At 39.2% G+C, this 14,034-nt stretch overlaps 1 protein-coding gene across 1 annotated transcript; it reads left to right on the top strand.

Moving 5' to 3' along the window:
* Positions 1 to 6,483: 6,483 nt before the first annotated feature.
* LOC115419488 (glutathione hydrolase 7-like) lies at positions 6,484 to 13,429 on the top strand. The gene is made up of 15 exons (XM_030134288.1): positions 6,484 to 6,496; positions 7,316 to 7,506; positions 7,819 to 7,970; positions 8,523 to 8,640; positions 8,710 to 8,777; positions 8,857 to 8,930; positions 9,190 to 9,371; positions 9,469 to 9,556; positions 10,004 to 10,128; positions 10,237 to 10,325; positions 10,546 to 10,698; positions 10,822 to 10,939; positions 12,210 to 12,344; positions 13,097 to 13,196; positions 13,278 to 13,429. Exons 1-15 carry the CDS (start codon positions 6,484 to 6,486, stop codon positions 13,427 to 13,429), a joined length of 1,758 nt encoding a protein of 585 aa, XP_029990148.1.
* Positions 13,430 to 14,034: the final 605 nt, after the last annotated feature.

The raw sequence follows: 14,034 nt of genomic DNA, 5'->3' as shown, positions 1-14,034 counted from the left end.
AAAACATTCCAGATGCACTGATAACAGATGCACTGATATAATAATAATAATAATAATAATAATAATAATAATAATAATAATAATAATAATAATAATAAACATGGAGGCTCCACTCCTGTGTCTTAACTTTATAAAATTAAATCCAACCATCCAGCAACAGTTTCCTCTGAAATTACTGTATTTCCAGCTTTAATACTGACTCGTGATACATGAAGTGATCCTGGCCTACTTAAACCCACATTTCTATTTCTTCTTTCATTTTGTGCCACATTTTTCCACTACTTCGGCAAACCCAAAATATTTCTAATGAGGCAAAAAAAAAAAAAAAAAAAAAAAAAAAAAAAAGATATATTAACTTCTGATGAAGCCATTAATAACGGGATCGTACATGGAGGGCTGTTTTAATAATTAGAATTAGAATTAATATCTCACCGTTTTTTCTCAAGTACATGAGAACACCTCCAAAACTTCCGCAGAATCAAGATCATTCACACATAACCGACCAGTTATGAACGCCATGTGTGAGTTTATGGTGGTATTCATCTTGACAAAAATATTTCATCTTTGGTCAGAATCAAATCAAACACGAATACGGTCTGCGGCCTCTGATTGGCTAGTTTGTTCCTGGTGGGCGGGGTGATAGGAGTGTCCTATTTGTGATCGGTTGAAGGTTTGACACAGAACAACAGACATTGTTAGATGTAGTGTATGGTCACGTAAAAATAAAAGGTTTCTACAACAACATTGATCATTTCTGTGATAGAATTCCACTGCACTATGATCTACGAGTCAAACTGAAGCTCAACAACCGCAGGTAAGGACGATACAAAGCTAGCATTAAACCAAATCCACAGTATCAGTCAATAGGGAGGAAGACTGAGCGGATTCTTAGAGTTGGTTTATTTATCCTGAAAATATGGATTATAGTTGGTTAGTGTTCATTAGTCAGTCCTGCAGACAACAGAAGTGGAATGAACTGTGTAGAACGGAGGTGTTGAACTCTAAAGGTCGTAGATTATACAAAGAAAAGCCTTATTTATACGTGCACTAATGCAGCATTAATGAGTTTAGAGGGGAAAAAAAACATGTAAACTGGGTTTTGTCACTGACACAGGTTTAATCCATCATCTGGTCACTGTGGTCATCTTTTTTCCACCGTGACAGTGTTAAAGTATTAGATATTTGGAAGCTTTCTACATATTCACCTTCAGCCATTAAACTGAAAGGTGGAGTCAGCCCAGGCTTTGCACTGACGTTGAATAAAAAGAGCCCCTCCCCCATTTTCTAAACAGATGGACCCTAACAATGAAAGAAGGGGGAGTGGGCGTCATTATTCAGCAACTCTAGAACAACAAGTTTCATTGGATGCTGCAGTCAGCTGACCCAAGAGTGCGTGAGTTTTGAAAAATAATAATGAATGTAGGAATATCTGGGTCCAAACAGTCAAAGTAGGATTAGAGTTAATGTCAGTGATGGTCAAAGAACCTGCACATGAATGAAACTGAGCTTTAGAAGAAGGAGAGTAACATTTCATATTGATGTTTTAATCAGCTGAAGACACCTGGACATCCTATTGAACAAAGAAGGGAAGGACATCAACAACCAAAGAAGAAAAAGAGCAAGACAAAGAGACACCAGAGATGTTTGGAATAATCAACCGTCTGCTCTTTGGAGGAGAAGAGAAGACTCCAGAAAACATCAAGTCTGGAGAAGTTGTGGATGATGGTTGGCTCGTTGTCAATCCTCAAGGTTTGTCATGCAGACACAAATGTTCCAAATGTTTCTTTTTGGCACTTTGAGTACGATTGAAACAATAATCACAAGGATTCAGCTGTATTTAGCACTGTAAGGGGAGAAACGTGATCCAATCCAATTTTATTTGTAAAGCACTTTAAAACAACCAAAGTGCTGTACAGAAAAATAAATTAAAAAAAACAACAACAAAATAACACAGTAAAATACAAGAATAGATTAAAAGACATGTAACTGTACAAAAAAGAAAACAGTGTTGTACAGAAGAATAAATAAAACCCAAATAAGAGAATAAAATACAAGAATAGATTAAAAAAAAAAACATGATGAGGATTCTAAGGGTCCATGACTGACGGGGCATCAAAAATAGGAGAATATTAGTCTATTAGTCCATTTACTTTGGCTACACAAGGCACATGGAAAATACTTATTTGCATTTGTTTTATTTTGTTTTGTTGTGTTTTCTATTTCCTGATATGCTTTGGTCCAGGTGCCAGTGCTCCCAGCTGATGAGAGTAAATTTACATCCATTCAAAAATTAAAACTATACTAAAACTGTTACCCATTAAAAAAATATGAAGTGTCTCTGTCCTCAGTCCTGTGGGACTACCTTTGTCATGTGTCTCTGTCTCTCAGGTCCAGTCAGTGTCCTTGTTCTGTCCTGTGTAGACTGGTAACCTGTCCCCCTGCTGACACAGTACTGTGGACAGAATTATCACACATAGGCCTATCCGGGTCCAGGACAAGGACAGGGGACCAGTTACTGGAGGCTGATCTGTACCTGTTGACACTTTCAGTTTCATCGTGCGGACGTGGCACCTGTTTTTCCTCATATGAGGAATTTGCTGGTTTTGATGAATATAAATCAGCCTCTGGGACGACGTTCCCAGTGCAGAATTTGGATCATTTGATTGGCTCTGGGACAACAGACAAACCCATATTTGGTGCCAAAGTACTGTGACGGTAGACACCACCTTAAAAATATTTATAACCTTGCACCAAATCCTAAACTCTCTTTTAAGTCAAATATAGATCCACACCTACTATGTTATATTTTTAGGGTTTTTGTGGTTTCTGCACTGATGTGGTTTAGCCCAAAGGGATGGTTTTTACAGACCCCACATCACCAGTGGTACCTCTGTTTATACATCACTTATAGGTTTTTTTTTTGTTTACTTTTTTGCAGGATGATATGATAAATAATAGTTTCAATGTTAGATTTTTGACTCTTCGACTAACTGTTTTTGAGCAGAAAAGATCTGAACTAGAACTGTTGTGGTGTTTTCGCAGAGGCAATGTCAGCTGAGGACCAGAAGGTGGCACTGTCTGACAACCAGCCAAAGTCTGCTGTTCATGGAGACACAGTGTCACAGCAGGAAACGGACCCCAGGTGAGGGAGACGCAAACAAACCAGACAATCTAGATGAAACTAGTGGAACTTTAGCAGATTTAATAGTCCTGCACTGACCTGATACTGATGAATAAAATAAAAACTAACTAGCCCATACTGATGAATAAAATAAAAACTAACCTGATACTGATGAATAAAATAAAAACTAACCTGATACTGATGAATAAAATAAAAACTAGCCCATACTAATGTTTCTTATTCACTCATTTTTATCCTCTTTTTGATCACAGATCTTTATCATGAAAAATAACTGAACAACATTAAAGTCTAACTAAATCTAAACAGCTGCCAGTGTCCAAAAGCATCTACTGATCTAAAATATTTAATAACTGAACCTCTAATTCTATCAATACATTAAAATAATTCAGATATGACCTTTCTGGACATTCTGTAGTGAACATGGATACACTTATGTAACCTTCATTCACCACTAAAACACATGAAAAATGACAGTGATGGTAGATGCTTGTTTTAATGTTCGTTAAATAATATTTTGCAGAAAAATTCAGTTTTTCTCTGTTTTGACATAATATACTTTGAATTTACTCTGAGCTGTTATGAACATCTACATGATCAGTGAATTAAATATAGGAAAATACTTTATTTTCACTGAAGATGCAAAATGATGAGGATAATATTGTATTGGATGATGATAAATCATTTACAAAAGGTTAAATCTAGAGAAAAATTCATTTGATAATTGTCAGAAATAATTCTAGGCTTTTGAATGAAACCCATAAAACTCAGATAAACACTGATTATTTTGACAAGGACAGAAGTAATGTTCAGTCAATGTGATCAATATATGTGTATCCCTTAAAAATGTTGTTTTGGTCAATGTATTTTTATTAAGTCTTTCGAACCTACAAAAAAATAACATAAACACAGACATATAGCAAAGGTATAAGAAACAGTTCCACAGTGTATTTACTCCATCACTTTGTACATAGGACATAACATCCAGAATCCAGATGTGTAATCAGCTGTTTTACATAAGAAATAAAAGGATCAAAAGTCCCCGCTGATCCATTCAGTGTGTGTGTATCTAATCTGTTCAATTTTAAGGAAAAATATGACATCACATATCCATCTGACAAACGGGGGGGGGGGGGGGTGTCCACTCTTCCAATTTAAAGTCTCATCCCTAAAACTTTAACCAAACTTTCCTCATATTCCAGTGTTTTTCAACCTTGGGGTCGGGACCCCATGTGGAGTTGCCTGAAAGTTCTAGTAATTAATAAAAATAAAAACTTCCCAATTTAAATCTGTGGTGAGTTGACAGAGCCAATCCCAATCCATAACAGACAAACTGTGAGTCTGAAACTGAAGCACTGTGGTTCTGTTTATCTGTCAAATGTTCATTGTGGTCAGTTTCAGATGCTGCAGCTCTTTCATAATTCATAGTTTGAGTTCTTGTTTGTTCAGCATTAATTGTCAGCCTTGTAAATCCAAGCTGGTCTGACTGTACATATCCTGACCAAGGAAAATCAAATTCTCCCTTTGTGCAGTAATCTACACCTGGCTTTTCTGCCTCTGTCCAGAATAATATACATTATATAGACTAAATGTTCTCGAGAATTAACCTGTATTTGAAACAGAGTATAGAAAACTATTACAGGATCAAAAACTAATTAAAAAATCTAATTAAAAATTTTTGAATAAAAAAAAGAAAGTCTCTGTTTTGAATGTCTGGGGTCGACAGAAATGTGTGATGTTAAAATGGGGTCAGGAGTAAAAAAGGTTGGAACCACTGTCATATACAGTTATAACCTGACACAGTTGAAAGTGTCATATTTAATGCATTAAACCATTTTAAAGTGTCATATTTAACTCACTAAACTATTTTTGTCTACAGCTCGGGCCTAAAGGTCTCTGTGTCAGATCCAGAGCCTGTGGTTCAAAGTGTTAACACCACAGGCCAGTCCGTGGCTGGTGCTCTGTGTCAGCCTAAAGTTGTGCCGGAGGTGACGCAGTTATTGTGCATCCACAAAGCCAAGGCCTGGGCCGACCGACACTACACGTCCCGTAACGGTATCCAGCGCCAGAACCGCGTTCGTCATGGAGTCCAGCAGCAGCAGCACTCCTTCCACCTCCAGCAGCCGGGACAGCGCAGCCTCGGCCACTGAGACCCTGAGGACGTGGCTCCAAATGGTCACCAGAAAACACTCGTCCAGCACATGCCGTCCCATCAGATACACGTCCACACACTCATCTGAGCTGCTGAGTCCTGGAGCGGAGAATAAAAGCACGTTTCTTCTGTTTTCTACAATGTTGTACAGTTTTAAGCTACACTTTCCATCAGATCTGGTGGAACCCTTGATGACACTCAGCGTCTGTCAGAGGCAGCTACATGATCATTTTACCTGTAACTAGTTCAAGTTGTTAAACTCATCAAATGAGACACTATGTGTGTTTGTGTTCATGTGAAATAAAGCACATGATGTGACGAGTGGATGTGGAAAACCCAAACCCTCACCCTGATCCTATGCAACATGTGTCCTGACACATTTTCAGACAAAGTGTTGTGTTTTGTGTCTACTGTACATCTAACTATGAACTTGGTTTAAAACCTATTTTGAAGGAATAAAACTCATGGATTTGGCTCTTATGTTTGATTTCTTTGTCCACAGTGTTGTTTGATTGACATAAATGTTGCTGTTTTCTCATTGGTTGGGGCTGATTGCACCTGCTGTTTTCTATTAAACCTAAAGGAGGAGTTCCATCAGACCAGATAAGGCCTCCTTTGGCTGGAACTTCAGATCAAGAACATGGACCTGTCTCCAGAAACCAAACTGAACAAACAAGTAACATTTGATTATAAGAGTTTTTGTGGTTCACATTTGGAAACTCGTGGTTTTCCACTGAATGAATCCACCGGTAAACTGAAACAAACACACGGTAAGGATGGAGACACCAACAGACTACAGGGAGTTTTATTTGTTATCTTTGTGTTGATAGGAGCAGTGGAGTTTGACAGGGACATTAAATATGGGCAGAGTCATATTTAACCCTTAAAGACAGTTCTGTTTAACCCATAAAAACACTTATATTTAACCCATAAAGATGCTTATATTTAACCCATAAAGACCCAGAGCTATTTCTGTGTTAGTTCCCAAATTAATATTTCTCTCTATTTAACCTTAAGGGGAACCCTGACTATAAAGACAAATAGGTTTAAAATACTAAGAGTGAACTCAACTGCTAAATAAAATTGTTAAAAGTATATCCATATGTGTGTTATTTATAAAAATCCATGTTTACAACCTAGTTCTATTAACAGGAGCGGCCATTATTTTGAGCGCGCATTGCATTCTGGGACGATGACGTCAAAAGGTTGTCCTTGGGTCAACACAAAGCTAACATTCAACTGCTCAACTTCTTTTACGGAGAAAAACCATCACAAAATGCCTCACTGTGCAGCTTTGGGTTGTAACTTTCAGTCTAAAGGCAACAGGGGAACAAATGTATGTATCCACAGCTGTGAACAAGAAAAGAAAATGAGAAAAAGGGAAAAGGTGTTGAAGAGTACAACTACCCAAGGACCCTCGGCCGTGTTCTGCCATTTTAGCCCGGACTCTTTGAAGGACTGTCATCGTCCATGGCTGGATAAAGAGCTAACTGGTGCTGTGGGCTGTAATGCATTGCAACATAAACAACAAGGGCGGCGTATGAGTGAACGGATTTTCATTAAAAATATATAAATACGAAAACATTAGGAATGTTTTTTTGACATAATGTTATTAATAAGGACAAAGTAAATGTTTTAGGGCAAACATGTCTAAGTAGTCGGGGTTTGTTTTAAGTGATTTATCACCATTCATAATATTATACTCTCTATTTTGCATTTTCTTCAGTGAAAATCAGGTATTTTCCAATATTTAACTGATAATGTATTTCAATCATCATGCTGAGATTACATTTAAGGATTATTTTACCAAAAACAGACAAAAATTGGGGAAAAAAGTGTCTTTCAGTAAAATCTGTCATTAACTGAACATAAACCCAGTGTGTCCATCCACTGTCATTGATCCAACTCAGTGGACGTTTGGATCTTTAAGGGTTAAAGGTGGACGATTGGGTCTTTAAGGGTTAAAGGTGGATGATTGGGTCTTTAAGAGTTAAGTCTAATGTCCTTCTGTCCTGCTGTGACAGATCCTGCCTCTCAGTCCAATGGGATCCCTCTGAAACAGCTGGTCTCTGACAGCCAACAGGACCTGCCCAACCTCAGAGATGAAGATGATGCCAGGCAGAACTCAGTTATGGTCATCGTTATCATCTGTGTCCTTTTTGCTGCTGGAGTCACTGTGGCTTTGATCATCCATATTTGCATAAGTGGATATCTGGTGTGTATGATAATAATGAGAATAACCTTTATTTATATAGTGGTTTTGGCAGAAAGACTTCACTAAGTACTTTACATTCAAATCAAAATACATAGGCAACAAAAACCACACAGATACATACACAGTAAACACACAACTACATACACAGGTATAACAACACATAGACACATAAAAGCAGTTAGTCCCCCGCCCCAAACTAAAGCCCTGTCTGTTCACACTCTTCAGTTTCCTCTTTACAGACCCAGTGGTGTTTATGTCAATACCTGTAAGACCATAACTCCATTCTTGGACCTCATCACAGTTCCTTCTCAGGTCCTGGTCCAAGGTGTTGTGGTGTCTGATCATCAGCTCTGCTCAGCACTTGGACAGAAGGTCCTTGATGACCACGGTTCCAGTGTGGATGCAGCCATCAGCGCCACCATGTGTTTGGGTGTAGTTCATCCACATGTGACAGGCATGGGTGGGTAAGTGACTGATTTAGGATCTGTTTATGCAAATTATTCTAAATGGACTGGACAGAGATGAGCCTGCATTCATCTACTAATACCACTGAACACACAATGAAAATAAAGTCTATTCTGGTCTGGTCTGGTCTTGTCTGATCTTGTCTGGTCTTGTTTGGTCTTGTCCTGTCCTGTTGTATTCTGTTCTATTGTGTTGTATTCTATTGTGTCGTATTCTGTTCTATTGTGTTGTATTCTATTGTGTCGTATTCTGTTCTATGTTGCTCTATTTTATTGTATTCCTTTCTCTTCTCTTCTACTGGGTTGTGTTCTGTACTATCTTGTTCTCTTCTCTTCTCTTCTCTTCTCTTCTCTTCTCTTCTCTTCTCTTCTCTTCTCTTCTCTTCTCTTCTCTTCTCTTCTCTTCTCTTCTCTTCTCTTCTCTTCTCTTCTCTTCTCTTCTCTTCTCTTCTCTTCTCTTCTCTTCTCTTCTGCCCAGTCCTGTTCTATTCTATTCTACTTTTTGCTATTCTATCCTGTGTTATTCTACTCTGTTCTATTCTTCTTTTTTAGAGGAGGGGTGATGCTGGTTCATGACTTGCGTATGGATGAAACTAGAGTGATCCATTTTCAGGGAACTGCACCAAAGGCCTTAAAAGAACAGATGCTCCAAAGTGTTTCAGATGTTCAGGTGAGTCTAAGGTTTAAAGAACAGTTAGTGTGTAGACCAAACACCTGAGGACTGATTCCATCCATTCAGCCTGGTCTGCAGGTAGGAGTCCCAGCCATGCTCAGAGGGTTAATCCAAGCCCACCGTCTGTACGGGAGGTAAACACTGTAGATACATGCCTGTCATCTGGAGTCTGTTCTTCTGTTTGGTTGAACATGGACCATACCTTCACTGCAGGTTGTCCTGGGTGGATGTCGTCAGGAGAGCAGCTCATTTAGCCAGAGACGGTGTCAATGTGTCCCAGAGTCTGTGTGAGTCACATGGTCATTCTGTCCACTTTTCTACTTGTCTTTTCATCATAAAAGGACATAGGTTTGGTCTTTAAGAGTTAAAGGTGGACGTTTGGGTCTTTAAGGGTTAATGGTCTAATAATTTTTTCTGTGACTGTATGTCCTCATAGATAGATGAATGAATAAAAATGAGTTCCCCACATCTTAATGGGAACATGTCCCTACTGTCAGAAAATAATGGGATGTGATGATGATGTGATTTGACTTCCTCATCTCTCAGTTGAGGCCATATTGAAGGTCAAAGGTCAGCAGCTGTCCCAGCATTTCAGAGACCTGTTCCTCCCAGATGGAAAAGCTCTGCAGCCTGGTTCAGTTCTGAGGATTCCTGGACTGGCAGAAGTTTTAGAGGCCGATCCATCCAACTTCTACAACGGGAACCTGTCTGAGGAAATGGAAGAAGAGGTGAAAGAGTGAAGACAATAATTATTGGTTGAATCATGCTTTGAATCTGGAAGCTTCTGGACTGAATTCCTGCATTTTTCTGTTATTTCATCCAAAGGTCTGGGCCAGCGGAGGAGTTCTGAGCAGAGAAGACATGAGGAACTACAGCGCAGAGGTTACGAGACCACTGGAAGGCCTGTACCATGGTAAAAAGAATAAAAGTACTTAATTATACTGGAGAAATCTGTGAATAATAATAACAGTGATGATGATGATAATAATTGTTAGTCATTTTTTGAGCTTTAGTTAAAAATTCATATTTATATTTAGATTCAATTTCTTATAATTTTTGCATGTTATATGAACGTTTGAGTAATAATAGCATCAGTTGTGACATCATTGTGTGACGCAATCCTATTGGCTGCTAAGACTATGAAAACATCAGGAATTCATCTTTCGTTTGTATCAATTTAAGTTTTAAGTAAAGACAAGAAACAGAAAAGTTTGGATTCCAGACCTTTTGTTTATTGATACGTGTCATGTACAAAAGAACTCAGAGGTCCACAGCTAGTGAGTTAACACGCTGCACTCACGAAAATAATAATAATAATAATAATAATAATAAAATGTGCATCCTGTTGCTTTTGTCATAGGGTTTAAGATTCAAGTTCCTCCTCCTCCATCTGTTGGTGCAGCGTTGATATCAGCCCTGAATGTTTTCGAAGGTTTCCAGTTGGAGAACAGCACAGAGCAGCAGACGTACCACTGGGTGGCAGAGGTACCAGTGGGAGGCTGAGGTACCACTGGGTCGCAGAGGTACCACACTATAAATACAGCAGGGGAACATATGAGGTGGAACGGCTGAACTTTTGTTGTTTTTCTAAAGGCTCTGAAAGCAGCTTTAGTGATGGCCAGTAGTTTGGGGGACTCTAAATATGACCCTTCAGTGCATGAGCTGCTGTCTGACATGCTGAGGTAAAAACCTTCATACCAGTTAGAATCTAGTAGAATTAACCACATATGTTCCTAATCTAATTCAATCATCTAGACTGAGCACATTTCATCTGTAAGAAAAAAGTGTACAGACCTTTATTCCAAAACTCAGTGACATGATAGATTTTTTAGTGCTTCCCTGATGACTGATGCTCTGATCTCTAATCTTGACATTATCGTCTACTTCCTGTTTTTGCCAAAGTAAGAGTCAGGCACAAGTCATTGGTCAGAGGATCAATGCCTCCCATCCATCTCCACCAGAGCTCTTCTCCACCGTCCACTCCCGTCAGATGGAGCTGAAGGCTGGACAGGTGTTGGTCATGGGACCAGATGACCTCATGGTATCAGTGTCCAGGTGATTATCTGAACTTTGGAGCCGACACTGACGTGTGACAGAACGGATGGTATGAGGAGGATATGTGCGGTATGTGCACCTGCTGACAGGCCCCGCCCCCGTCTTCTGTCTTTATACTTGCAGTTCTTTAAACCGGCCGTTTGGGAGCAGGATTATCACTCAGTCTGGGATCATCCTCAACAGCCTCATCCTGGACTTCTCCTGGCCCAACAAAACAAAAGGGCACCTCCGAACCAACCAGGTACACCGATACTTAGGGGACGCCATGGCTCAGGGGGTAGAGCAGGACGTCCAATAACTGAAGGGTTGGTGGTTCAAATCCTGCTCCTCCAGTGTCACTCACACTGGTGTATGAATGTGTATGAATGTTCGGTGGTAGTCGGAGGGACAATTTGGCGCAAATTGGCAATCACGCTTCTGTCAGTCTGCCCCAGGGTTAGGGTTAGTGTCCCAGCGTAGCTGTGGATACAGATGTAGTTTAAAACCACCAGAGGGAGAATATGTGAGTGAAAGAATAATGGATCAATAATGTAAAGTGCTTTGAGTGCCTAGAAAAGAGCTATCGAAATCTAATCCATTATTATTATTACTTCAACTCTCAGCCAAAAGTAGAATCACTCTAAGTCAGGGGTGTCAAAAATCAGGCCCAGGGGCCAAAACAGGCCCGCCAAAGGGTCCAGTCTGATCCACCAAAGGGTCTGGTCTGATCCACCAAAGGGTCTGGTCTGGCCCATGGGATGAAAATATGAAATACAAAAATTACACTTAGATATTAATATTCATTTCAGTTCAGGTTCCACATTCAGACCAATTCAATCTAAAGTGGGTCAGAACCAGTAAAATACAACCATAATAACCTATAAATGATAAGTCAAAAATGTTCTTTGTAAATGTAAACATTTTCATGTCATGTTACTGTATTTACACTAAAACAAACTATCATTAAAAAAAAAAAACACGCATAACCTGAAATGTCTTAAGACAATTCAGTAAAATTGGACCAATATTCTGTCTGATATTAAATGTTTGTGTGTATTTATAGATCCACTGTATCTGTACATTCTAATGCACATGTATAAATGATAAACTGAAGCAGAATATTAAAAAACTGGACTGAATTTTCTTAAGAAATGTGAGTTTGTTCATGTTATTCACATTGTTATAAAGGATAATTTATAGATTGAAACATTTTCCTTATGTAATTTTACTATTTTCACTGTAAAACATAGAGAAAAGTTTGGATTTTCCATTATTTCTATATTATTCTGTTATTGTACTGGTCTGACCCACTGCAGATCAGATGTTTATTCTGTTCTTATTGTACTGGTCCGACCCACTGCAGATCAGATGTTTATTCTGTTCTTATTGTACTGGTCCGACCCACTGCAGATCAGATGTTTATTCTGTTCTTATTGTACTGGTCCGACCCACTGCAGATCAGATGTTCTGCTCTGCTTTACGTGCTCTTCTATATCATGTGTGTGTGAGTGTGTTTGTCATTTGTGCTTCAGAGGAACAGGGTCCATCCTGGACAGAGGCCCTTGTCCCCTCTCATGCCCACAATAGTGGTGCCGTCGTGGCGTGGATGTGGGCTCCACATGGCTCTGAGCAGCTCCGACATACACAGTTTAAGTGCCATCGCCCAGGTCTGGTTCACTCTGCAGCATCAACAGCCTTTTATTTGTACTTCATACACACTGTCAGGAGCACTAAAGGATGTTTAATTATCAGAATGATGTCACTGGTCTACAGATCACATGGTTCCACTGGTCTTCAGGTCACATGGTTCCACTGGTCTACAGGTCACATGGTTCCACTGGTCTACAGGTCACATGGTTCCAGAATAAAAGTAGTGCAATTGGACCAGATGTGAGTCTCTGATCCAGACTAATCCAGTCCTAAATGCTGGTTGGTTGTAGTTTCACAAATACAGTCTGGGGTCCAAATGTGAAATTATAGAATTAATGATAGAATGGGTTTAAGTCTAAAGGAATATTAGTGTCTGTGCAGGTTCTATCAGTGGAACATTTATAAATTTATTGGATAAATGGACAGAAACTAACATATATGTGGAAGAACATACCATCATATACCTGGAAAACAGCAGCAAACCAGCACTTTGGTCATTAGTTTAACAATTAATCTGATTGAAACATGGAGCATTTAACACATTTAATCTGAGGCAGATCATTTATGAAACACTGTAGAGCAGTGGAACCATTCAGATATCCTTGTCTGTTTTACCTGTTTATTTTTTTTCTCCTCTTTTTTTTTCCTCACACCTATACTTTTTGTTGCTTCCCTGCTGTGATGCTTTTAATGTTTTATGTATAGCACTTTGAATTGTCTTGTACATGAAATGTGCTATTGAAATAAACCTGCCTTTCTTTGTGTCCAGGTGTTGATAAGTGAACTGTCCTCCCATAAAAAGACAAATGGCAGCCTTTCCCTGAGAGGAGTCTATCCTGAACTTCAACCAGACAGACTGCTGGTTGACTGTGAGTAGAAAATGAAAAACCAAATGAGGTTTCTGTTTTTCATATTATAATGCACTTATTCCTGATATTTGACCTCATCAGCTGAATTTTTAGAAGACGGTGTCCAATTTCTGCTTCAAAAGGGTCACATGACCCAGAGGGTGGAGACTACCTCTGTTGTCCAGGGGATCCAGCGAAACAAGGATATCATCAAGGCCATGCCAGTGCCTCAGATATCTGATACTGTGTCATAGTTTATTACTCCCACAACTTTGATTTACTTCATAAACACTTTCCAAGGACAGTCCATGAACTGGGTCTGTGTGTCGGAGCTCACACTGCTCTGGTAAACTGTACACGTACAAACTGTCCTAAAATCAGTTCTTTAAAATATCTGCATGATACATATAATAAAAACACACTAAACCAGTCGAAGTGTCTGGTGCTGACTGAGGAAACATGACCACCATGTGAACGTATGAATAGAATGAGGTCTGTTACATAAAGGTGACGGACAGATCAGATATGGTCACACATGCATACCAGCAGCGTCACAGCCAGGTACAACCAGTCTGCTACAGTAAAGCTGCATGAACACAAACATGTCAGTCAAACACTGAACTGTGCACAGTGGATACTATAAACATTTAGCTCCTGTTGACAGTCCGTCTGTGCACATTGGGTAACGAGCTTTTTCTGACTCTTACAGCCTCAGGATGGTGACCTCCAGTGAAGTATCGAAGATAAGAGGAGGAAAATAAATACTGTAGGACAGATTTAACAGAGAAATGAAGCTGTTTTAACCCTTAAAGACCCAAACATCCACCTTTAACCTAAACCATCTACTGATCTAAACTGT

The sequence above is a fragment of the Sphaeramia orbicularis genome, chromosome 5 (genome assembly GCF_902148855.1).
Source record: "Sphaeramia orbicularis chromosome 5, fSphaOr1.1, whole genome shotgun sequence".
NCBI classification, from domain to species: domain Eukaryota; kingdom Metazoa; phylum Chordata; class Actinopteri; order Kurtiformes; family Apogonidae; genus Sphaeramia; species Sphaeramia orbicularis.
This window is presented reverse-complemented; position numbering and strand designations above follow the sequence as displayed.

Excerpts from the sequence above, each read along its gene's own strand:
- LOC115419488 (XM_030134288.1), top strand. Across the intron at positions 10,699-10,821 it reads CTCATGGTATCAGTGTCCAG|TTCTTTAAACCGGCCGTTTG; the intron begins GTGATTATCTGA and ends TTATACTTGCAG. Across the intron at positions 12,345-13,096 it reads GTTTAAGTGCCATCGCCCAG|GTGTTGATAAGTGAACTGTC; the intron begins GTCTGGTTCACT and ends CTTTGTGTCCAG.